This window comes from Ruditapes philippinarum, unplaced genomic scaffold (genome assembly GCF_026571515.1).
Source record: "Ruditapes philippinarum isolate M1 unplaced genomic scaffold, ASM2657151v2 ctg3094_1_1_1_1, whole genome shotgun sequence".
Taxonomy (NCBI): domain Eukaryota; kingdom Metazoa; phylum Mollusca; class Bivalvia; order Venerida; family Veneridae; genus Ruditapes; species Ruditapes philippinarum.
The window spans coordinates 578,189-602,877 of NW_026858409.1; the positions used below are offsets into that span (position 1 = coordinate 578,189).

Sequence of the window (24,689 nt, forward strand, 5' to 3'; positions counted from 1 at the left end):
TTAAAGCGTCAAGAGAGCTAATTTTACTAGGTGTGACATTCGTTACTAAAAATAGATCGGGAAATGAATTGTCCACTTTACTTATTTACATTCACTGTAAGGCCCTCTTCAAACAAGAGCTGTCGGTAGGACAGCAACGCTCGACTATTCTTAGTGCTTGATAGTAAAAAAAATGCTTGATACAGTTACCTCCTCCTGTTTACAGGTTGGGGTCATGATGGTGAACAAGTGTGCAAAGTTTCAAAGCCATATGTCAATGGACTTTGAAAATATTTGAACTATTACAAAAACTTTAACGTAAATTCCAAGTCGAAAAAGGGGCATAATTCTGTCAAAATGCTTGATAGAGTTACCTCCTCCTGTCTACAGGTTGGGGTCATGATGGTGAACAAGTGTGCAAAGTTTCAAAGCCATATGTCAATGGACTTTGAAAATATTTGAACTATTACAAAAACTTTAACGTAAATTCTAAGTCGAAGAAAAAGGGGCATAATTCTGTCAAAATGCTTGATACAGTTACCTCCTCCTGTCTACAGGTCAGGTGGGGTCATGATGGTGAACAAGTGTGCAAAGTTTCAAAGCCATATGTCAATGGACTTTGAAAATATTTGAACTATTACAAAAACTTTAACGTAAATTCTAAGTCGAAAAAGGGGCATAATTCTGTCAAAATGCTTGATACAGTTACCTCCTCCTGTCTACAGGTTGGGGTCATGATGGTGAACAAGTGTGCAAAGTTTCAAAGCCATATGTCAATGGACTTTGAAAATATTTGAACTATTACAAAAACTTTAACGTAAATTCTAAGTCGAAAAAGGGGCATAATTCTGTCAAAATGCTTGATACAGTTACCTCCTCCTGTCTACAGGTTGGGGTCATGATGGTGAACAAGTGTGCAAAGTTTCAAAGCCATATGTCAATGGACTTTGAAAATATTTAAACTATTACAAAAACTTTAACATAAGTGGTTACGCCGACGCCGACGCTCGGGTGACTACAATAGCTCTACTTATTCTTATTGAATAGTCGAGCTAAAAATAACATATTTTATCTTTAGAAAAAGCTGAAGGCAGCTTTAACAATCTCAATTATATTGTCATCTGATATCAATATATTATTAATATTTGACACCTAATATTGACGATAATATTGTCAGCATTTATTTTCCACTACAAAATGTCAATATCATTTATATATTTTGAAAATATAAACTAACTGTCAAAATGTTCTATCTAATATCAGTACATTGTCAGTATTAATCCTCTAATGTTGATATAATCATCAAATATCAATAAATTGTCATTAAATATCAAAGATATTCTCAATATTTGTCATCTAGTTTCATGATCTCAATAATATTATTCATCGAATATCATATTGGCACACTTGTCTTGACTAATCTTAATATATATTGTTTTGCCATCTAATATCAATAACTGACAATATTTTCCATCTAATAATATCAATATTATAAGTGTCTAGCCCAACTCAGCAACAACTGGTGTTTAAGAGCCAATGGGAAAATAAGTTGGGTGTTAAATTGAAATCCTTGACCTTTATGCCCCTGTAAAAGTATAATTTCCTTCCACAATACAATTAGTAAAATATTTATAGTAATGAGTTAAGTTGATTTTAATGAGATTGAGCTTCTGCTTAGTGTACAATGTATGTCTATAATGTTGCCATGTTCACTTATTGATAGTGAAAATTAATCACTGAATCAATCAAATCAGCTAATATCCCAGCCTGTCAGACACTAGCAAATCAATCAATCAATCAATCAATCATTCAATCCAATCAGTAAGTAAGCCAATCAATCAATCAATCAATAAAATCAGTCTAAAAAAACAGACATCAAATCAATCAACCAATCAAATCAGCATGTCAGCCAATCAATCAAATCAGCCAACAGGCCATACATATAAGCAAGCAATCAATCAATCTATAAATCAATCAATCTATAAATCAATCAAATCAAACAAACCTCGTCTACAGCAGCCAGGTCCACCTTTTCAATTTCACCGTCTTTGAGCTCTGCTCCTCTCCACTGTAACATCATGTTGAGACACTCCAGTCTCCTCCGCTGTACAGGATAGAATTGTGGATTCTTCTCCATACAAACACAGTGTAAAGCTGTCTCTTTTTTGCCATTGGTTTTATTTGGATTTCCGCCATGCTCAAAAAGGAATATCCTGCAATAAGATTCATACAAAAATTAGACAAATATATCTTTATAAGTAACAAAATAACTTCTACCAAAAGGGAAAAAAGCACTTAAACTTTAATAATTTTTAAGAAGTAATTACAGAAACTACCTACATATTGAAGCGAATTTTCACCCCAATAAGCCTACATTTTGTATCTTACAAAACATGATAATACCAGAATCATAGACGAAACTGCTGATTTACTAGCCTTTATTGAACAACAGATACTTAAGAAGCACTGGAAATAGTAAAAATGTGTTAGTGTTTCTGTTATACCAACATTGTACAAGTATGTGGTGATTTTCTACTTTGACAGGTAGTGGAAGAGTTCAGGTGAGAGATAGACAATGCCTGAACCTGAAAAACTCTCCCTATAAATGATGAAAATGTATTTATCCAGCTTGAAAATTGGCAGACATTAAGCTTGATGAGGGCTAAATTAGTCATTTAAAAGAAAATAAAACCTTAATAGACTTTTCATGCCATGCCGCGCTGCAAAATGGAGAGGTGTCTCATGCTGAAAATTGTCGCCATAGGAACAATTAGGGTCCAGCCCTTTCCTAAGGTCACTGTGATTATTATATACATTTAGAGCTGCCACTTCATCACCATTCTGTAGATGTTTGCGAAACTTGGAAGAGGAGCTGCCCATCTCTACAAAGGAATATTTTGCAGCTCCTGGAGGTAAAAATAAAATGGTTATTATTGAAATATTGTGCAAATAAAGCTTTTTTTAATATAAAGTCTTAAAAGGAATATATTCTGAAAAAGTCACTTAAATAATTATTGTGTAATAGTTCAGAGGCAGGCTGCTTTAGCGAACATTTGTTGAGGCTTTCTGACATACACAGTAAGGGTGTCAACTCTAGGGCATGTGCAAATTTAGCTTTTTGAGGGCACCAGACGACATTTCCTAAAAAAAGGGGAGTTTGATATGCACAAAGTCTGGGGTATAATATAATGAGACAAGCAAATATATATATGGACTAGGTAAGCCTTCTTGTTTGCGTCCAAATGACAGCCCATCAATAAGCCTAGATGTGTTTCAATCAATGATATTATACTGTCAAATTTATGACTAATAACTAGCTACAAGTCTACAAGGTAGACAAATGTTTCACTTCCAAGCCAATTGAACCATCTTGGAAGTGAAACCTCTCAATTATCTATAGTGAAATGTCTAGGGAGTGAAACGCCTGGCATTCAATTACAATATCATGTTCATGAATATTATTAAGCATATAAATGTAAACAATGAATTGCTAACTAAGAGATAAAAAGTATGTCAATTTTAATTTATTGTATATTTTATTTGTTTGGCCATTACTAATGTGTCTGTAGTGTGGGTCCGTTTTCCTTTGTTATAAACAGGATCTCCAGAAAAATATGTCAGGCACTTGAAAAAAAAATCAGCAACATTCACAAACACGTTCCATTCACTACAAAAAATGGAAACATTTATCGACAATTAACAAGTTAATCAAAAGCTTGTGATAGTGAGACTTACAAACAGCTGTTAAACGAAAACTGGGCATTTTTAATAACAATGTATTATTTTTCCCTTTCTCTGTTTTCATAGGTGCATGCTGGGAAATAAGCAACTTCCGCAACTAAATCCGAAGCATTCCACATATATAGGGGTCATTTCAAAGTGTGTTTTGACTGTCAAAGTAATACTGGACAGAAAGATACACGAGGAAATATACATACAATGATACATACAAATATAAAACACACAAAAATGCAACAAATATAATTATAAAATTCAGTGTTAAGTTCTCTATTTTATATTGAACTTCCATGGGTTATCCTGTCTTGTATATATTGTCTTGAAAGTCAACAAGATCTTTGATTTAATTATGAATGTTAAGTTATTATTTTTCAATTAATTACTGTGTTAAAAACAATGTGATAGATATATCTGTGATAAATAATTGTCTTAATTTGTTCTGTAATATGACATAATATTATATATATATACACAAATCAATCATCAAAAAAAAAAAGTAGTATGTTTTTAGTACTAGGATTGCCTACTAAGCTAATTAATGGGGTCCATTTACTGTGTCATAAAGGTATAAAAATGTAAACACTGTACATAGTATTTTCATTTCCATTCAAAATACTAATAATTCACTAAATATAACATTGGCCAACAGAGAAAATTAAAGAAAAGATAGTTTATGTAGAGAGCTAATTATAGCCTGGGACAAAAATACCGGGATGGGTTACCGAAGAAAAGCTTATTTTTGACTAATAACAGCAAATGAGATACTATAGCGCGGGAACGAAATTCGGACGAACGGATGGACGGACGCACTTACAAGTACAAGTATGTACGAATTGAACAGAATATTTACCCCATACTGTCACTGAAGTTCGTACGGAAGGACGAACGGACGACAACGCCAAAACAATGTCCCCCTCCCGAGTCCATCAGCGGGGGATAAAAAATGAAAAGTTTTTGAGAAATAACATTTAGGCATACTACTGAAATAGCAATACCTTAAATGAAAAAAATAAAAGCAAACAAATAGATGGTTTAATCAAATTTTTAAAAAAAAAATTAAAGAAAAAATAGTTTTTTCTTTTATTTTAATAGGTAGGTTTAATCACACTTGTTGTTTTGTACAAGTATAAATCATTACCATAATGTCCAATGATCACTATGCGCATGAAAAACCAAGAAAGTAGGTCATTTCATCAGACAATCTAGGTCATTTGATATCAAAGTTCAAATTTTCATCTAAAACTGTAAACTATGAACAAATTTCATAGCTGTACATTATAAGGCAAGAAAGTATGCCACTTCTTCAAATTATCTAGGTCAGCTGATATCAAAGTTCAATTTTATATCTGTAACTGACTAACTGTGCACATCGTCCAAATTCCATAGCTGTGTAGCAAAGGACAAGAAAGTAGGTCAATTCATCAAACTATCTAGGTCAGGTGATGTTATGTTTCACATCTCTAAATTATTCAATATATGTTTGGTAACAAGTTTTGTTTTGTACAAGTATAAATCAAATCCATACTTAAATACATTGTAGTTATGACAATTTAACCAAAATTCAATAATTTGACTGTGACAGTCAAGGTCATCGAAGTCAAGGTGAAGGTCAGTTCAACCTGTTTAGATGGTCTTGCCCGAAGGGTTGTTTCGTCTAAGTATGAAGACAATTCATTGATTAGTCACCAAGCTACGACCAGTTATTGCAATTATGAGTGGAAATTCAATAATTTGACCTTCAAGGTCGAGGTCATACATGAGTCAAGGTCAATAAGAGCTTGATATACATCAAGGTCCTGACCTAAAAGATGTTGTGTCTAAATATGAAGTTAATTCATTTATATAAAAAAAAGTTATATAGCCATCAGTTACAGAAACGAACAAGCGAATTTCATTAATTTAACATTGATGGTCGTTGCTCAATCTAAGGTCAAGGTCACATCTAAATTATTCAATATGTTTGTTCAGTAATAAGTCTTGTTTTGTCCAAGTATTACTTAAATCCACGTACATAAATAACAAAATTGTGACAATTTTAAAACTAAAATTCGATCAAGGTCATTTACAGATCAAGGTCAAAAATAGCTCATCTTATATTATATTAGAAGGTTTTGTCCAAAAGGATGTTTTGAACTAGAATGAAGATAAAGCAATGTACATTGTACAACCAATTATAGCAAAAATCAGTGAAATTTCAATAAAAGGTCAATGTCATAAATGAGCCAAGGTCAATTTGAGTTTGATATAAATGGACGTCTTATCCTGAAGGTCAATGTCATTTTTGAATGAAAGCCAAGTTTAATCTGGTGAACTTTGGATTCTAAAATCTTAAAAAGTTATGATCAAGGTTATATTATTTAAAGTATGCGGACTGCAACGCAACGAGAACGCCGCCGTGGTTGTAACAATATGTACAGTTCCTCTATTTTTTATTTTAATAAATAAATAAAAAATAAATATATAAATAAATAAATGTCGAGCTGGAAACTGAAAATGGTTGGTTTGCGAAAATATAAAAACAATATTCGATGCCGACGTTATTGATCACCACTTGGTCGTTTTGTAGATTTTTACAATATGATAATTGTTACTGTTGTAGGATAGTGAGGAAATGATATTGGGTATATCCAACTGATGAAAATAGTAAAAGAACGTAATTAAAGATTGAAGAAATGTTGAATTGGATCACGGATTTATATTACATAATACATAAATCCGTGACTTGATTCCATTTGTGGCAATCTTTAATCATTTTGAGACGCCCCCTAAGGAAATGCTCTTCACTGTGTGAAGATAAAGAAAGGGAACCTATTTCGCGTGCTAGGCAACAGATTGCAGTAGGTACGAAATTTAATTTTTATTCAATTTTCTATTTAATGCAAAGTAAGTATTTTATTTTTGAAACTGTTTGATTTTGTTATAAATTTTTAATTATTATGCTGCCAGGACAACAACTTTTAATCTCATAAAAATCTTATTTTTGAAAGTTTTTTTATTAGGATGTTGTCATGAGTCAGTATTTGTCCTAAAAATATTCGACCCATGAATTTAAATATTATATTCTTGTTGATAAAATTATATTTCAGTTTTTTTTCAGACATACTATTTAGATAAATATGGTAAAAATTATTTTGCACGATTTTGATACTTTTAAAAGGACTATTTAGTATTAATATTTCTATTGGATATGGATGTGGATGTTGGAACTCGGAAGAGTTTTTATTGTCCGTTGCCCTTAATTCGTCCATGTTCTGGACTTAACAGCCTTACTATGTATGTTAGAAATTCTCAAAAAAAAATGTCCGTTACACTAACAAAGTTTGCACTCTTACCCTATGCTACGACTGGATGTAAACAATACGTTCGCACAGGGCATGCGCGGTGGTTGAATCCCACCCATTTTATTCGATTAAATTCTAGAACAACCACTACTTTTGGTTTCAATTTTGCTGACAAGGAACAGTTTGAATCAACGTAAGCGTTAATTTTAATTGCAATGTCCAAAACTTTGCACTACAAGGCGTAATTTTCATTACATATCCGGTATTATCATCGTCATAGTAGTTTTTATTCCAGTCGGTCAAAATGACGGTACACATTTACATGTAAACAAACAGATTTAACTTCTTAGACAATTTAAATAAGGAATGGACACACGGTAAACTCTGTTGCAACGTAAAGTATATTCATAAACCTGTTTGAGAAAAATTGTCTCCGTGTTCAAATAAATTTCAAAAACGGGAAAAAAAGCAGTCTTTTACCGATACCCTGCAACAGAACCTTATTATTCTGACGAATTAAATTGACTTTATAACGCTCGTATGCAATTATTGATTGATCGATTTTCATTATATTTATTTTGTAATACCTATCATTCATTATGCAATCAAACAAAACCAAGTTTTCCTATATTCAAGGAAACTGTAAGTTAGGACGAGCTTTCAAAACGAACAGGTCAACAGGTAGCAATTTCCAACACGCTAACCGAAACTCCAACATGGCGGCTCAACCTGGCTCATTTGCATAATTTATTCATAAACGCAGAAGCATAGAACTTTGTTAGTGCGTTAATAAAGAAAACAGTTGTAAATTTTTATATATCAAAGTAAATTTAATGTAGACTATCTACAAAATTCTTTATCATAGAAAGCTTGGATCATAAGGAAATATAGTGTATCAAGCTAGCACTGTAAAATGCCAAGGGTAACCAGTCATGGCCATCCGAGGATATAAGTATGACTTACTCCAATATATTAGAGGTTCTTCGCTTGTTAAAGTTTACCATGGTCAAGCCCAATGTCCAATAGATATCGCTCAAAAAGGCATAGCAACATAAGAATTAAAAAAAAAATTTCTATTGTCTTACCTTTTAAGCTTTAATCAACATTTTATCAAATTTTCTTTAAATTTTGATTGCTCATTCATTAATAAAAAAAAATGAACAGATCACCACACATTAAATCAATAAAAGCACATAACAAAGCTGCAGCAGTACATGTATGAAAGGAATCAAACTATTTTCATCTGTTCTCAATAAATTGATAAATATTGTCACCGACTGAGAAAGATGTGAAGTCTGACTCACTCAAACCCATCAAAATTTCTTGATGGTTTTTTTTTACGCTTTTTATACGCCCGTTTGAAAAACGGGACGTATTATGGGAACGCCCCTGGCGGGCGGGCGGGCGGTCGGGCGGGCGGCGTCCAATTTTGTCCGGAGCATATCTCCTACATGTATGGAGGGATTTTAATGAAACTTCATAGAAATGTTCACCACTATGAGGAGCAGTGTCGCGCACATGAACCAGGTCTCTAGGTCAAAGGTCAAGGTCACACTTAGAGGTCATTGAAAAATGCTTGTCCGGAGCAAAACTTCCACATGTATAGAGGGATTTCAATATTACTTGGCACAAATGTTCACCATTGTGAGGCGGAGTGTCGCGTGCAAGATTCAGGTCCTTGCGGCCAAGGTCAAGGTCACACATAGAGGTCAAAGTTCAGATAAAAATATGAAGATGTGTATATGGACCATTTAGTCATTATTTATTGAGGGATTGTAACACAAATGGTCATTATCAAGACTATGGCTGTGATACATATAATTTAGGTCAATATATACAAGGTCAAGGTCACTAAAGATGATGAAATATCCAGATTTTGTAAATAGAATTTAATCAAAGGGCAACAACAAAGTTATTACTTTGTTCATAAATGACTTACACAATTACTCCCCTTGATCTACTTTCACTTTCAATTCTAAAAATAGAATTTAATCAAAGGGCATGAAATAATCCTCTTTTCTTGGACTTGAGTATGTTCTAAAGAATGTAACATTTATTTACACATGTTTCATTCATTGGTCAAGATTCTTAACTGTGATAACTATGGTGTTCTGTAGACTTGGTATTTGTTCATAAAGATCATACAGTAATTACCTTATCAAATGTAAATACTTTCTCATAGAAATTTAATTATATTTTAATTTTCAAGTAAATATCAATTCAGCTCATTCAAAGATTAAGAATTGTAATGAAATGTATTTCCCTAGAATAAAATCTTAAATCAGAATTTTTTAGTTATTAAATTACAATTACATGTACTTTTTATCTTCCCTACTGATTTGTTTTAAGGTTCATTTAACAACACAGTGCCAAGGATAAAAACTTGCTTGCTAGATAACACTTATCCATAATGCCCCCATCTGCATCTAAAGCTTTCGTAAACGGGCGTATTTTGTGACTATGGCACCCTTGTTTTTTAATAAGTTCATTTTTATGGCAGAAATTTAACCAATTCACACAGGGTGGTGTGATAGCTCAGTTGGCTATCACTGGCTGTCACTACTGAGGTCCCAGGTTCGATCCTGGGTAGCACCCTTGGGATTTTTCAGAGACACTTTCAGTGTTTCCCACCTAACTAGAGGTGTACTGGTAAGAAATCCAGGTAATCCTTACATATATCAGTGCTATACTCTAGGCATGTAAAAGGGGGTCTATTCAATAAGAGCTGGGGACTGGTTCCTTGATTCACTTCTATCTCATAGCTTTCTCTGATTAGTGACTAGTCTAAAGTCATGTCTACGTGCCCTCGAGGGGTTTGACATTAATGGAAGACAGATAGATAGATTAGTTTTTCCCTTCAAATCTTTAACAAAGTTCTCTTTTAATAAAAAGATTAGAATTTATTATAAATAAATTAATTATAAAAGTTTATTCCAACTGAATTTCCAGTTTAAAAATTTTTATTATCATTTATGTTTTGTCTAATTATTTATTATTTATTTATAATTGCCTCATCATCACATATGTGTTAACAGTTGCCTCATCATCACATATGTGTTAGTTAACAGTCTTGTCCATCATCAAATATCTGTTTACAGTTGCCTCATTGACACATATCTGTTTACAGTTGTTGCATCATCATCATCAAATATGTGTTTAAAGAGGCCTCATCACCACATATGTGTTAACAGTTGCCTCATGGTTACATAATATTTATGTATTTACAGTTATAAAATACCCATAGAAATAAATTAAATGTTTGCAGTTTCCATGAAATTGAATGAGATGTAAACTTAAATGTCAGCATTTAATTAAACACTGGTGCTTACTGTTACAAGTTACATTACCACTTCTGTCTGTAGATTAAAAACAGTTTCAATTTTATCACGGATTTAAATTTCAATTAAAGTCCGTGATTTTATATTGTAAATCAAAAAAATAATTACTGTCAAAATTAAAAAATTACATTTTTAGATTGAAACTGGAGTTGATTTCTATATTCAAACTTACATTATATTGTAGATTTACAAAATAAAACATTGCAACAGTATAATGATTTAGCAACATATAAAACATAGTATTTCAGGAAGAAAGACATGTGTAAAATTAAATCATTTAATTTAAAGTAAATACATTTATCAACTGGTAGTACACTTTTATTCGTTAATGAAAATTTATTATCAAAATTGCTCAAACCACAGCATGATGTGGGGAAGTTGTTTTAAGCTTTAAACCTCTGTGTGTTCCCAAAAAACTCAAATTCTGAAATCAATAAATAAGACTTATATGTTTGAATGAACATCTTTTTTTTTTTTTCTTTTTTTTTTTTTGTGGGCATTAATTTGCTCATTATGCCTAAGAAATCAATATATTCATTACAGTCAGTGTCAAAGATGTGTTTAATAAGGTTTTGAAATAAATAGATTTACAGCATGTTAGAACTGTTAACAGCTGTAGAAAGTAGCGCTGAATGTGCAGTAAAGTTTTGTAAAGGTAGCAAAATGTAAAAAAGTGGTATTTTGACTAAGTCCATTCAAAATATTAATAATAATTCACTATAATTACACTTTTTGCCATTGAAGCAAAAGGAGCAAAGATACATTGGCAATTGAGCAGGTTTTGGAAACTGTAGCAAAGAGATACTGAAAATTTTGAGAAATAAAACTGATAGCATTTCTGAGGCATAATGGGCCTTTTATCTAGTAAGTGCAATATACCTAATGTATAGATCAATATTGAAAGTGTATAGACTGTTTATAAGTTTATATCACATTTGAATTGATCTCAGCTTATAAGATAATCTTGTTAAACAAACATTTGTTTGTGATTAAACATTCTGAGATAAACAAATGGAAACCTGCTAAGATACACTGTATGATGTTTCTAAAGCTATCGCTCACCTGAAATAGATTGCGTTAACAAATATAAGGGCAAACTGTTTATTTATTTAAAGTGGTACTTTATTTTCATTATGACGGCATATTGATTATTGGAAATCCATAAGCCAAAGATTTATATTTTATGAGGTGGTCAAAATATTGTAGCTGTTATTTTAGTAACTTTGGTATCAGTGGATTATATTAGACAGGTGAATTCTTACAGGTAAATCTGGATATTTTTTAGTTTTTATTTTCTTTGTAAATAATTTAAAATGTTAATTTGCTTATAATGATGTAGTAATTTTTGGACTATCCAGTTGAAACTGGATATTTTTTCTCAGTGGTAGAATTAGTGTTGTCTGAGTTGCATTTTATCATTAGCCAGGTTAACAGGACTTATTTCCCATCTATAGTTTAGGCCATTTAAGCTAAGGCCTCTTCCCGACTTGAAAATTCATTCTTAAGAATCATGCAGCTCACCCTTAAAATGCAGTTAACATTAAGCTTTTTCTTCACCTTTTGCAAACTGCTATGTTAATTTATTTTCCTCCAAATTAGAGAAAAGACCCCTTATCTGTGATAAAAAAGCCCTGCTTGAAGTAAATTTATTAATAAATTAAATGCATATTTCATGAGAATATAAGATTTCCTTTACTCACTAAACCGTGAGTAAATTAATTATTTTCTATTCTCAAATACTTCTAAATAACAACAAGAAACATTATAGGTTTAGGTCGTTGTATTTGACAGAATTATCAAAAATTTCCTTTTGGCACATATTGGTAGCCTTGATGTTATATCACAATTTAAAGTGCAAGTAATTTATAGCTCAATATAACAGCAACAACTATTTAATTCTTTATTAATTGTTTTCTATATATTCCAGGTAAAACCCAACATAATAGCTATATCATTTTCATTGCCTAATATTTTCTATATTTCTGTGAAACCCGGCATATAGGCATATGTTTCAATCATTATGCTTATTATATAAATTGTTTTCTATATTTCAGGAAAAACCTACCATAACTGCTACATCAAAATCATTGACTAGTGTTTTCTTTATTCCTGTAAAATCTGGCATAATTATTCAGATAGCATAAGTGTTTTTATCCCAGCATAATGGCTGCATCTGGAATAGCGGAACACAATGAGGCAAGAAGGAAAGAAAGGTCTATGCAGAAACGTGCCTACCAACAGAAAATCTTGATGGTATAAAACATTTTCTAGTTCTTACTGCTCTTATTAAAATGTATTACCGGTATCAAGGAATATGATATCCTTTGCTGCTGTAATATGTAATTTTATGTTATAAATGATTAAAACGTGATAAAAGGTTCCTTTGTGCGGTGTTGAAATAAAATATTATTTAAGAAATAACAACAAACTCTATAATTTCAGTTATTTGGTAGCGCGAATCCCATGTTTGTGCAAATTATGTTTACAATTGTTGATAAAAAATATTTGACCGATAGTTTTAACCATTAAATTTTGTAAGATACATATGACGATGATATGTACATGTATTCCTTTTTTATATGCCCAAAGAATTTCGGGCATATTATGTTATACCCCCTGGCGTCCGTCCGTCTGTCTGTTTGTCTATCCGAGCAAACATTTGATATTTATGAGCTTCATTCCATAGTTTAATAAAGAACAAAAACTCAAAACTTCAAATTAAGAGCTATTTTTTTGTTTTTATGAGCTAATTTTGCTTATGGACGTTGGTCCAGGTGGTGTTATGAGCTGATTTGCCTCATATTTTATGTCAAAAGTTGGTACGTGATTCCCTCTGTCTGTCCGTCCGTTAGCAATTTGGTTTCCGGAGCATAACTTAAGTTCCATTTGGCCCACAACATTCAAACTTCATAGGATAATTGCCCATATTGGGTAGAAGACCCCTATTGATTTTGGGGTCACAAGGTCAAAGGTCACTATCGCCTTAAAACTGAAAACAGTTTCCGGAGCATAACTTAAGTTTCATTTGGCCCACAACATTCAAACTTCATAGGATGATTCTCCATATTGGGTAGAAGACCCCTATTGATTTTGGGGTCACAAGGTCAAAGGTCAAGGTCACTATCACCTTAAAGCTGAAAACAGTTTCAGGAGCATAACTTAAGTTCCATTTGGCCCACAGTGTTAAAACATCAAAGGATGATTGTCCATATTGGGTTCGAGACCCCTATTGACTTTGGGGTCACAAGGTAAAAGGTCAAGGTTACTATTACCTTAAAACTGAGAACAGTTTCTGGAGCATAACTTAAGTTCCATGAGGCCCACAGTGTTCAAACTTCATAGGATGAATGTCCATATTTAGTAGGAGACCCCTATTGATTTTGGAGTCACAAGGTCAAAGGTCAAGGTCACTATTACCTTAAAACTGAAAACAGTTTCCGGAGCATAACTTGAGTTCCATTTGGTCCACAATATTCAAACTTCATAGATGATTGTCCATGTTGGGTAGGAGACCCCTATTGATTTTGTTGTCACACGGTCAAAGGTCAAGGTCACTATTACTTTGAAACTGAAAACAGTTTCCAGAGCATAACTTAAGGTCTATTTGGCCCACAATATTCAAACTTCATAGGATGATTGTCCATATTGGGTAGAATACCCCTATTGATTTTGGGGTCACAAGGTCAAAGGTCAAGGTCACTATTACTTTAAAACTGAAAACAGTTTCCGGAGCATAACTTAATTTCTATTTGGCCCACAGTGTTCAAACTTCATAGGAGGATTGCTATTGGAAGGAGGTAATACTTTATTTAATTTATGTAATGTCTTACAAATGCTTCATCCTTAATATAAAAAAAACATTTTCGGGCATATAATGCTCCGCCTAGCGGTGCTCTTGTTTTAGTATTGGTTAAAGTTTATAAGTACGTATTTACAAAAATAAATTGGTCAGGCGCGGCGCAGCCATGCGACCAATTAATTTTTGTAAGTACTTACAAATAAATTTTAACCGGCTTAGACTGTGTTTTGAATTATTTCCATAAACAGTCAATTTCCTGTCTGATTAATAGCTTGCCGATTTACCAATGTAAATGTGTAATGATTTATTTGAAAAACTGCAATTTAATTGGCCAAAAAAAAAATTTTAACACCAAAAATTCTTGTAATTAAGATTTCAGGGTTTTCATTTTGATCTGAGGTAACAGATGCTCAAAAGAAAATGACAGATTTTGCCAAGGGTCTTAAGGGTGATACATTAATATACATTATACAGGCTGAAAAAACAACCGATTTTGTTACAGCATTTTAACTGATGGTTTGGATCGCCAATTGGTTAATAATGAAAACCCTGAGATTTTAGAGTCAGCTAGCATTTGTGTATAAGAGTACAAAATATGTATAAATAAATAGGTCAGTTATTGACAATTCAGTAAGATCCTGGTACTTAATGAAATATTTAATATTTATCATCATTTGATCACCCTAGTTCCTACAATAATAAATAAATTATGAATGAGACTCAAGATTGCCATACTGATCTGATTTAATTCTGGCAATCAAGTCTAGACTTAACAGGGGGGCGTGAACTTGTATTTATAAGGTACTGACTGGATTAAGAATTTAATCAAGGGTTATGGGAGAGGTCATGTTATTAGTTAAAATGTTACATAGAATGAAGTACTGTATAAAAAAACTGACTGTTAAAAAAAATTGAACTTAATTTGTTGATATACAAAACTTAAATTATGTTAATGGAAGCTATAAGCATATTTAAGACACACTCTCAAAATAATTTGAGGAATAGAAATGAGCCGTGTGACGTGACAAAACCAACATAATGGGTTTGCGACCAGCATGGATCCAGACCAGCCTGCGCATCCGCGCAGTCTGATCAGGATCCATGCTGTTCGCTATCAGTTTCTCTACTTGTAATAGAGTCGGTAAGCGAACAGCATGGATCCTGATCAGACTGCGCGGATGCGCAGGCTGGTCTTGATCCATGCTGGTCGCAAACCCATTATGTTGGTTTTGTCATGACACGGCTCAAATATATATTATTCTCTTAATTTCTTTTTATTAAAATCTTGATCTTAGCGTAAGATAATTTGCTACAAACATTATTTTTGCATACTCTCTTTTACGTAATAATTAAGTAAAAATAAATTCCAAAATAAAATTGTCCCCCAAATGTTTGTATGGTAAGAATAAACATTAGGGGGGGGGGGTGGGGAATTGCACCAATTAAACTATCCATTAAAAAAAAAAAAGGAATGGGCATGCAATAAATAGTACAGTGTTTGGAAGTAGAAGAAGCTAATGTGCTGATAGTCGTTACCTTCAAGAATTGTATAATGAATTATATACGCATGCTTGTGTTTTAATTCATTCAAATTCTTTCTTAAAAGCACATTATGCCCCAGGCATGCTTTAATTTCAAATTTTCAAAATATTTTTAATTTTGGTGTCCTGATTAAATTTGAAAAAAAAAACCCAACTAAGTGGCCAATTGCCGGAACAGTCTTCAGTGCTTCTGCTGCTTTTTGGCAATTAGTCATTATAATTGAAAATACATGTATAGTGACTTAGTATTTTGTATGGAATTCAAAATTTTAATTTGTTTTCATTTAGTTTTATGCTAGTTTTATGACACTTTTTGTACTAAAATTCTTCAGTTGATTAAGGCCTGTAAAATGCTTAAACCATTATTTAAACGTTATAAAGCTCATGTTTGTTCTTTCTAAATAATTAATAAACATTTGTTTCTGAAGCATATAATGTGCCTTTAATGTCATTTACACTGGGGACAAAATTTATACCCAGTTTACTGATGTAAATTTCCTATTAACCTATTATGTATTTTTGCAGTCACAGATGGCAGAGGAGTTTGGGGACAATCCAGACCTTGTTGGAGCAGCTATGGGATCAAATAGGGATACCTATATATCAGAAGTTAATCAGACAAGAAGATCGGGGTCACCACCTGGCCAGCCAGGGAGTAGTAGACATGATGCAGCATATGTTGACCAGTAAGTTTTTGAACCATGCTTGTCTTTGATGATATATCATAGAAAGAGTATAGGGATTTTCTTTGTCCAAGGTGCAAAGGTCACTTTAATTTATCTATCCTTCACTGCTGCAAGATAAGATTGGCTAAGAATTAATATATTATAAGAATAACATCGATTATCCATAATTACTTAAGCTCATAAGTTGCCATATAATGTCAGTTTTAGGTATAAAATGATAATTGGGCTTTTCTATTAAAGGAACTTCACTGAGGTCCTAAAGCCTTAAAAATATGATAAGTGTGATATTTGGGGTGCAATGGCTGAGTGATTACAGTCATTTTTCAACCAGTCATGCCCTTAACTGCTGTGAGTTCAAATTTGGTTTGGGATTTGGATTCTTTCATGTTAGGATACTATCAAGCCAGGTTACAGAACATCATTGGTTCTACTCTGCTTGTTTGTGCCTGAAATAATTCATAATTAAGGCTACCTGAGGTCTTCCTCCACCAGTTAAGCTGGAAAGTCACCATATGACCTTTACTGTGATGATGTAACGAACATAAATTCCAATTAAAGAAAAAATGTTTAAATGTATAGGAAGATTACATGCACATTCTTGAATTTGTTCGTAGGAACTTGTACTGAGCAATGAGTGTAAAATTTCTTGTCAAAGGAAACAACAGCTTGCCCCTATCATAGTTCAACCCACATGGTCAGCAGTCCTCTAATTATTGTGATGTGTTAGCAAGTCAGCTTCTTTAGTGCAGACCACTGTTATTGAAGGTTATCTGGTCATATCCAGTTGGCTTTAGAAAAATTTCTTGTGTAATCTGTTATTACATTTGCTTGTAAGTCCCCTACCGGTTTACCGGAGGGGACTTTAGGTTTACCCTCCGTCCGTCTGTCTGTCTGTCCGTCAGTCCGTCCGTCCACAAAACTGAATCCCGCGATAACGCAAAAAGTACTGAAAATATTTTTATGAAACTTGATATATGGATAGATGGCAGTATGGAGATTATGCACGTCTTTTTCTTTTCTTCCTATGTTGAAAATTCTGGTTGCTATAGCAACAAATCGACTGAAAATATGGCAAATTTTACACATAACCTGGATCCCGCGATAACGCAAGTACTGAAAATATTTTTATGAAACTTGATATATGGATAGATGGCAGTATGGAGATTATGCACGTCTTTTTCTTTTTTTCCTGTCCTGAAAATTCTGGTTGCTATGGCAACAAATAGACTGAAAATATGGCAATTTTTACACAAAACCTGGATCCAGTGATAACGCAAAAAGTACTGAAAATATTTTTATGAAACTTAACATTTGGGTAGATGGCAGTCTGGAAATTATGCACATCCTTTTCTTATCTTCCTATGTTGAAAATTCTGGTTGCTATGGCAACAAATGGACTGAATTTCAAGATTTCTGATTCTAGTTTTTTCACTATAAGTTCTTTATTTCTCAAAGTATTATCTTCAATCTTTAAATATAAGTTGCTAGTCATCAACCACATCATATGTGACAAAGTTTACAACTCGAGCACAAAATTTATTAGAATTACCTCCCTTGAACTTAAAATTTTTATGAAAAAAAAAATTGTTTTTTTTAATAACTTCTTTTTTTCTGAATGTCTCTACTTCAAACTTCATATATATGTTTCTTATTATCACTTAACATTTGTGAGAAAGTTAAATACTCTAGCAAGACTATTTCCAGAATTAGGCCCCTTTTGAACTTAGACTTTTTTTCGAGAAATTGGTAATTTTTACTTCAACTTCTTCAATCATGATAGGATTTTCTTCAAATTCCCACATCATAATAATATGACAAGGTTTATAAATCTAGCATCCATATTTCCAAAGTAATCTCCTCCTTAAACTTTTAATTTTTCTTATAAGTTCTTTTAACTTTCATTTACTTCAAATTAAAAATAACCATTCTTTATTCATACGTTCATAATACTTACACTCACATCAGGTATGACATCTTGCATCTTTATTTCAAGAGTTATCTCCTTTTTAAAAATTTTGCTTTTAAAAATGTTATATTTTGATAACAGTGATGTTTAAAAAATAACTGTAGAGTGTCCTTCAGTCTGTCTGTCTGTACATTAAAACTGTTTCCTGTGATCACTTTTAAAGAACTTTTTCAACAAATTTACTTAAAATAGAAACATAAGTGAATTGCCAATGGCCCTTCAGAATGTTGCTCGGGGGTTCTAACCGGTAGGGGACTTATGGATTGCTTGCAATACTATGTTTTGGGTTTTATGTCACACTGACACAGTATAGGTCATATTGCGACATTCCAGCCTTACTGTTGACGGAAGACATCAGGAGTCCTTCTATGTATTATTTCACGCACGAACATGCACCGGAGTAGAACCACCGACATTTCTAAAGCTAGCTGGATATCTTCATAACATGAAAGGATCAAAAGTCCCAGTAGAGATTCGAACCCACAGTGGTAAGGGGCAAGTGGTTTGAAGTCAACAGCCTTTACCACTCGGCCACGGACGCCCCATCTATTATTACATACAGTTTAGGGATAATTTGAGAGTGAAAGTAAAATATGTTAATTTCTCTATTGCAGAATGAGACGGGAACAATTGAGACAACAACAGATCTGTGAATATTCAGCGAAAATTCCACAACGGTTTTCAGTATGTTTGTTTGGTTTATTTTTTTATTATCGTGAACCATTAAAGAATTAAAACCAAAAGTGACAAGCGGTTGCCACCAGTGTTGTAGTCTCAGCCATGTCGGTCTGCACTTTGATCCAGTATGACCAGGCTCTATTATACTGTTAGCTAATTGATTTATAATGTTTATCTTGATACCCCTAAAATTTATAAATGTACAAACCCAAAAATGGATGTTGGGCAATACCATTTTAGAAAATCAGTAGATTCTGGATTTAGTAACGGGTAAATTGCAAAACAGGTAAGATTCAAATAATGAAATAAATTTCAATTGAATTACTATGTTAAGGGCATGTTTTTGCATAGATTTTAAAAGAAGCTGCATCGAATGATCTGAAATTTTGCACAAGTTACTGGTCCAGACCAATTTAAAAATATTTCCAGTCCTGTTATGTCCAAAAAAAAAAAAAAAAAAAAAAAAAAAATCCTTGCATTACCTTTAAGTCAACAATATTAACTAATTATAAAGATAAGATTAAACCAAAAACATTACTTCTTGAAAATTGAATAATTTAATGCAAGGTTTTTCATGATTTCTAATCAAAAAGTCAGTAATTGTCTTTTAATTGTCTTAGTAATTGTGCATCCGGGCAGTCTGATCAGGATCCATGCCGTTTGCTATTAGTTCTTCTACTTGTAATAGGATTTGTAAGCGAACAAGTTGGATCCTGATCAGATTGCTCGGAATCTTTTGCACAGGCTGGTCTGGATCCATGCTGGTCGCAAACGCACTATGTTGGTTTTGTCATGGCGCAGCTCAAATTTATTTTATTATTATTATCATAAATTTTTGTTTTCTTTTCCAGTCTATAGATTATGTGTCCCAGTGGTGACGAAATTTCAACCAGTTCACCGATGACCTCCTGCCTGTAACAATGGAACATTTATTTTATTTCCTTTCTAAATCTTTTTATTATTCTGTTTTATAACTTTGAACTTTGGACCTCCAAAATTAAAATTCACCGTAAAGAAGTTGAAAAATCCTTTGTTATTTATAATGTGAAATTTTGGTCATTTCTTATTAAATGTTACCCAACAAATAGCTTATTATCTGATATTATCAGTATTAAATCATGTTAAAGGAGGTGTAAATTTTTGCAAAATATTTAAAATTCTTATTTATACAATTAAAGAAATATTGCTTTCCAATTTTTACGATTTATAATGAAGTTGAAGTTTTATGTGTTTTATCCAATATCATAAATTTGAAAAAAATTGGACATAATATATAGTATTTGAAATGCAAAAATAATTTCACTTTGTGATATCAATATTCACTGTGATACTAGGAATTGTATTATAAATGAAGGCTTGATGTAAATGTGTAATATTTTTACGATTGTTTAAGGGACTGTTAAAGCTATATTTGGTTATCAAATAATTAGAATATTTGTTTGCATATTTATGAAAATCATACCAAAAAGTATATCTTAATTGATCAAATATTTATTGTAAATTTTAAATAAACTGTGGCATGTACTAAACCAACTAAATACAGCAGCTTAATTAATAATACTTTTGTTCCGAAATTTTTTTTGTTCTGATTTCATAATTTATAATATTATATAATACATTGGTATTTAATATTTTGCTAGAACTTTCTAATAGATATGTTCGCAAGGGTATGAAAACAGTGTGATTATACATGTATTTTTTGTTTGAAATGTTTTTTTAAAGTGGATTGGTCTATTACGTAAGGTGTGTAAATTGTAATACAAGTCATACTTACATGTATATCTAGAGTATATAGTATCGGACTTAACAACAAACCACTGAAGAATTTTATATAGATGTTGTGGTGTTGTCGGCAAGTGTGAGATATTTATGATCCAATATTATAATTCATATATTCATATAGCAAATAAAATGTCATAGAACAAAAATATTATTATTAATCTTATAAATGTTCATACTAAATCATTTCGTTGACTTCAAACCACTTGCCCCTCACCACTGTTGTTTTGAATCCTGACAGGGACTTTGGATTCTTTCATGAGAGGAAGCTATCCAGCTAGCTTACGGAATGTCGGTGGTTCTACTCGGGTGCCCGTTCGTGCCTGAAATAATGCATGGAAGGGCATCTGAGGTCTTCCTCCACCAGTAAAGCTGGAACGTCGCGATATGACCTATACTGTGTCGATATGATGTAAAACCCAAAACAAACAAACAAAATTTAGAACTTAATAATTTTTTTTGGGAAGTAATAACTTTTGTAAGAATATCCAAATGATACATTTCTATTGTTTTTGTCAATATTAGAAATAATTATGGAAATTGTGTCCATTGTAGACCAATCCCCTTTAATAATTTAGGTGGCGCGATAGCTCAGTTGGTTAAACCACTGACTATCACTCCTGAGGTCCCGGGTTCGATCCTGGGTTACACCCTTGGGATTTTTCAGAGACACTTTCAGTGTTTCCCACCTACCTAGAGGTGGTTCTGGATTCCCTTGTATCTTAAAAGCTGTTTCTTAAATGTATACAATGTATACCTGCCTGTAACACTCGTAAGAGGGGTTGGCAGTATCCAGAGATAGATAGATAGATAGATAGATAAAATCTGCAAGTTATGGCACCTTACAAAATCATTGTCTTGCAGCAGACTATAACTGTTGTAGAGGAATTGCTCATTGTTAATAATTTTTGTTATTGTAAAGTTTCCAAATTTTAGTTTTGATTTTATACATAGAATTTTTAGATAATCTTTTTATTGTTAAGTATTTTTGCTTTAAGAGAAAATAATTTATGATGGATTAGATGTGCATATATTTAACACTGTCTGGCATGTATCCAGGATTTTGACCAGAAGGACTGGTGTTGTAAAATTTTGGTAAGTGGTAATGCTCAGTCCAGAGGGAGTTTGGACTTTTATTAGAATTCCAGTGGCAGTCAGAAGACAAGTTTTTTCAATGATTTTCAATAGTTATTCTGTGATTTTCACTAAAATAGCATAAGTTGGTATCCATATCTGGGAAGACTTTGACTTTCAAGCAAAATTCTGGAGTGTGGAATCCCTCTTCCCTTTGGATCCAGGCATGACTAAACATGTTAGTTCAAATTACTTTTTAATATTTCTTTCTTGTTTTGAACCCCTGCTTCTCTGTTTATGAAATAGATTGTTTAGATGTAGCTTTTCTTTTTAAGTGTTTATTTCATTTCATTTCACATGCATAGTACCATTAGCTATAGGTGTTGCTATTTTTTCAAATCTTAACATTCATCCTGTCTTTTGACAGACTATTTTGCCAGTCATTTTCTTAGAAAACATGCATTTATAGAAGATGCCTTTGCCATTTTTGAAAAATAATATAATTATATATATATTTTTTTTTTAAAAATCCTAGATTTTTTTATTGATAAAAATCAACAATAACTTTTAAGTAGACTTGCCTAACAAAAAAAAACAACCAAAAAACTTTCTGTGAGTTCAACCTGTAATTTCAGCAAGTTTTTACACAATTCTTCAATTGTAAATTTTTGTACAATGGGGCAAAACATTTCTTTTGCTCACACAGATTTTTGTTAAACCTTAGGTATTAGTGTTGCATTAAAGCAGAATTTTAAGTTAGTACATGCTTACGTCTTTCAATTTGCATTGCACATTGTTATATAATATAATGTAACAGTATTATATTTATACTTTTTTTTTATATCCATTTATTTTATTTTTATTGTTGTGTGTAATATCTGTATTTCATACATCCAGTCTAATGTTCTTTTTCATACTAAAGTAAGGTAAACCAGTCTGAAAAAAAAATCAAGTCATCTTATTGGAGTATTCCTTTTTTGAAATTGACCAATGGTAAGGCAACTTTATATCAGACTGGTCTTCAACTTTTATTATTTAAATGAACCCAACTTTATTTTTGTAAAATAAGATTCTTTCGTATGTTTGGAACATCAAAATTAAAGGTTGCTGTTTAAATTAACATTAATAAAAGAAATTTGCATCTCGAGTTTATATACTTTATTTCAAGTCTTGAAAAATAGTAGGTAGAAAAACTTAGTGACATTATGCTCATACTATTATTGTCAAGTTGTTCTAAATTGAGTATATATTTAAAAAAATTAATTTTATAATGGCAATTAAAACCAACACTACTTGAAAATGGAAAATGTTTAGTGTAAAGCTAGGTTATAAAAAGTCTGCCCCACTCTTTTTATATATTGAATGTTACTGGTAAATTTCGATGGATATTTATAGAAATATTTCCTTTGGCTACATGCAAAGTAAATCATAAAATTGACAGGAAATATGTCAAAATATGAACTTATTTTAATGTTCACCTGTACATTCATGATATACCCTTAGATGATGTCACTAAGGTACACTTTCCAAATTTTTATTCTTTCATTCACTTTTTTACTCATAAGAATTTGTACCAGTCTGATAATTTCATATTTGTTTTGTGCTGTGAATAAAAAGATGTTAAACCACAAATTGTTTTGGTCATTACTTCTCCTATTGCTTTGATGGAAAAAGATATATGAGCCACGTCCTGACAAAACCAACATAATGGGTTTGCGACCAGTCTGGATCCAGACCAGCCTTCGCATCCGCGCAGTCTGATCAGGATCCATGCTGTTCACTATCAGTTTCTCTACTTGTTATAGGGTCTGTAAGCGAACAGCATGAATCCTGATCAGACTGCACGACTCATATACTTCCCTGAATCTTTCATGAAATACCAAACTTTTGACACTTTTGCAATTTTGTATGTATGTCTGTGTGTGTGTGCGTGCGTTCGTTCAAGGCTCCATCATTCCTTTCAGGCACTGAGAATACGAAACCCGGACATGTCACCATTCATGTCCTTTAATGTTATCTACTAAAAGTTGACCTACAAATTTTGAATTACGTAATTCACTGAACGGTACTAAATTCAACGTATGCATGCAAGTTGATTTTGCTATATTTACTATTTTGATGCACGGGAGGCCAATGAGACCATGATATACATGTATATAATTAGATGCATCATTGAGAATTATTTGAAATATCTCTGATACTTTATTTGGTTGAGTTCAAATGGATAAAAACTGCATGCATCTGCATCCCAGCTTTTACACTGTCACAGATAAGCAAATTCTGGTCTTTGAGGAAACGGTCAACTACGAAAATGTCTGTAATTTATTTTATTGAGTCGGCACCTTATCATGCACCACTGTAATATTGGTCAGGTTTCACACTAATAGGGTGAATGTCCCTCATAAAGCTAAAAATAGTTTTTCTTCACAATAAGGCAAAAGGAATTTAAAAGAGCTACGGGCAGGACAGCATATTGTCTGTTCTCAGTGCTTTATAATAAACATGTGCTGGGATAATGTATAATTTTCAAAGTTCAAATGGGCCATAATTCTGTCAAAATCTTTGTTGGAGTTATGGACCTTGGACAGTGACCGATAATGCTCTCAAATAAGTGTGAAGTTTCAGCCCATTTCATTTAGTAGTTTTGCAAAAACTTACCAAAGTGTGAAGTAAACACATGGGTGAGTGCAATTATAGCTCTCTCTACATTCATTGAAAAGTCAACCTTAAAATGAGGTTCAATGTGTCACTTGTAATCCACCAATGTTATAATTTAAATATAATTTTTTTGAGAGGCATTGATATAAGTGGATTGCTTACGCATAATAAA

General features: G+C 32.4%; 2 protein-coding genes across 4 annotated transcripts in view; one reads left to right on the forward strand and one right to left on the reverse strand.

Annotated features, from left to right (window-relative positions):
* The window catches only part of LOC132753097 (ankyrin repeat and IBR domain-containing protein 1-like), a 35,433-nt gene extending 31,604 nt beyond the window's left edge, over positions 1-3,829 (reverse strand). Inside the window, exons 1-3 of the mRNA XM_060743517.1 lie at positions 3,715-3,829; positions 2,672-2,885; positions 1,985-2,192 (exon numbers count right to left, since the gene is read on the reverse strand). Coding sequence (XP_060599500.1) covers positions 1,985-2,192; positions 2,672-2,859 — 396 coding nt within the window. The 5' untranslated portion in view covers positions 2,860-2,885; positions 3,715-3,829. The remainder of the gene's footprint in view (positions 1-1,984; positions 2,193-2,671; positions 2,886-3,714) is intronic.
* A 2,638-nt stretch (positions 3,830-6,467) lies between these two features.
* Positions 6,468-24,689, forward strand: part of LOC132753102 (uncharacterized) — a 61,665-nt gene continuing 43,443 nt past the window's right edge. The window contains exons 1-5 of one of the 3 annotated variants that reach the window (XM_060743525.1): positions 6,468-6,558; positions 12,391-12,589; positions 16,202-16,362; positions 18,943-19,012; positions 19,858-20,023. In XM_060743525.1, coding sequence (XP_060599508.1) covers positions 12,500-12,589; positions 16,202-16,362; positions 18,943-19,012; positions 19,858-19,884 — 348 coding nt within the window. In that variant the 5' untranslated portion in view covers positions 6,468-6,558; positions 12,391-12,499 and the 3' untranslated portion in view covers positions 19,885-20,023. Of the gene's footprint in view, positions 6,559-11,480; positions 11,601-12,390; positions 12,590-16,201; positions 16,363-18,942; positions 19,013-19,857; positions 20,024-24,689 lie in introns of those variants that run through there. The other 2 variants (XM_060743526.1, XM_060743524.1) reach the window with 2 other exon arrangements.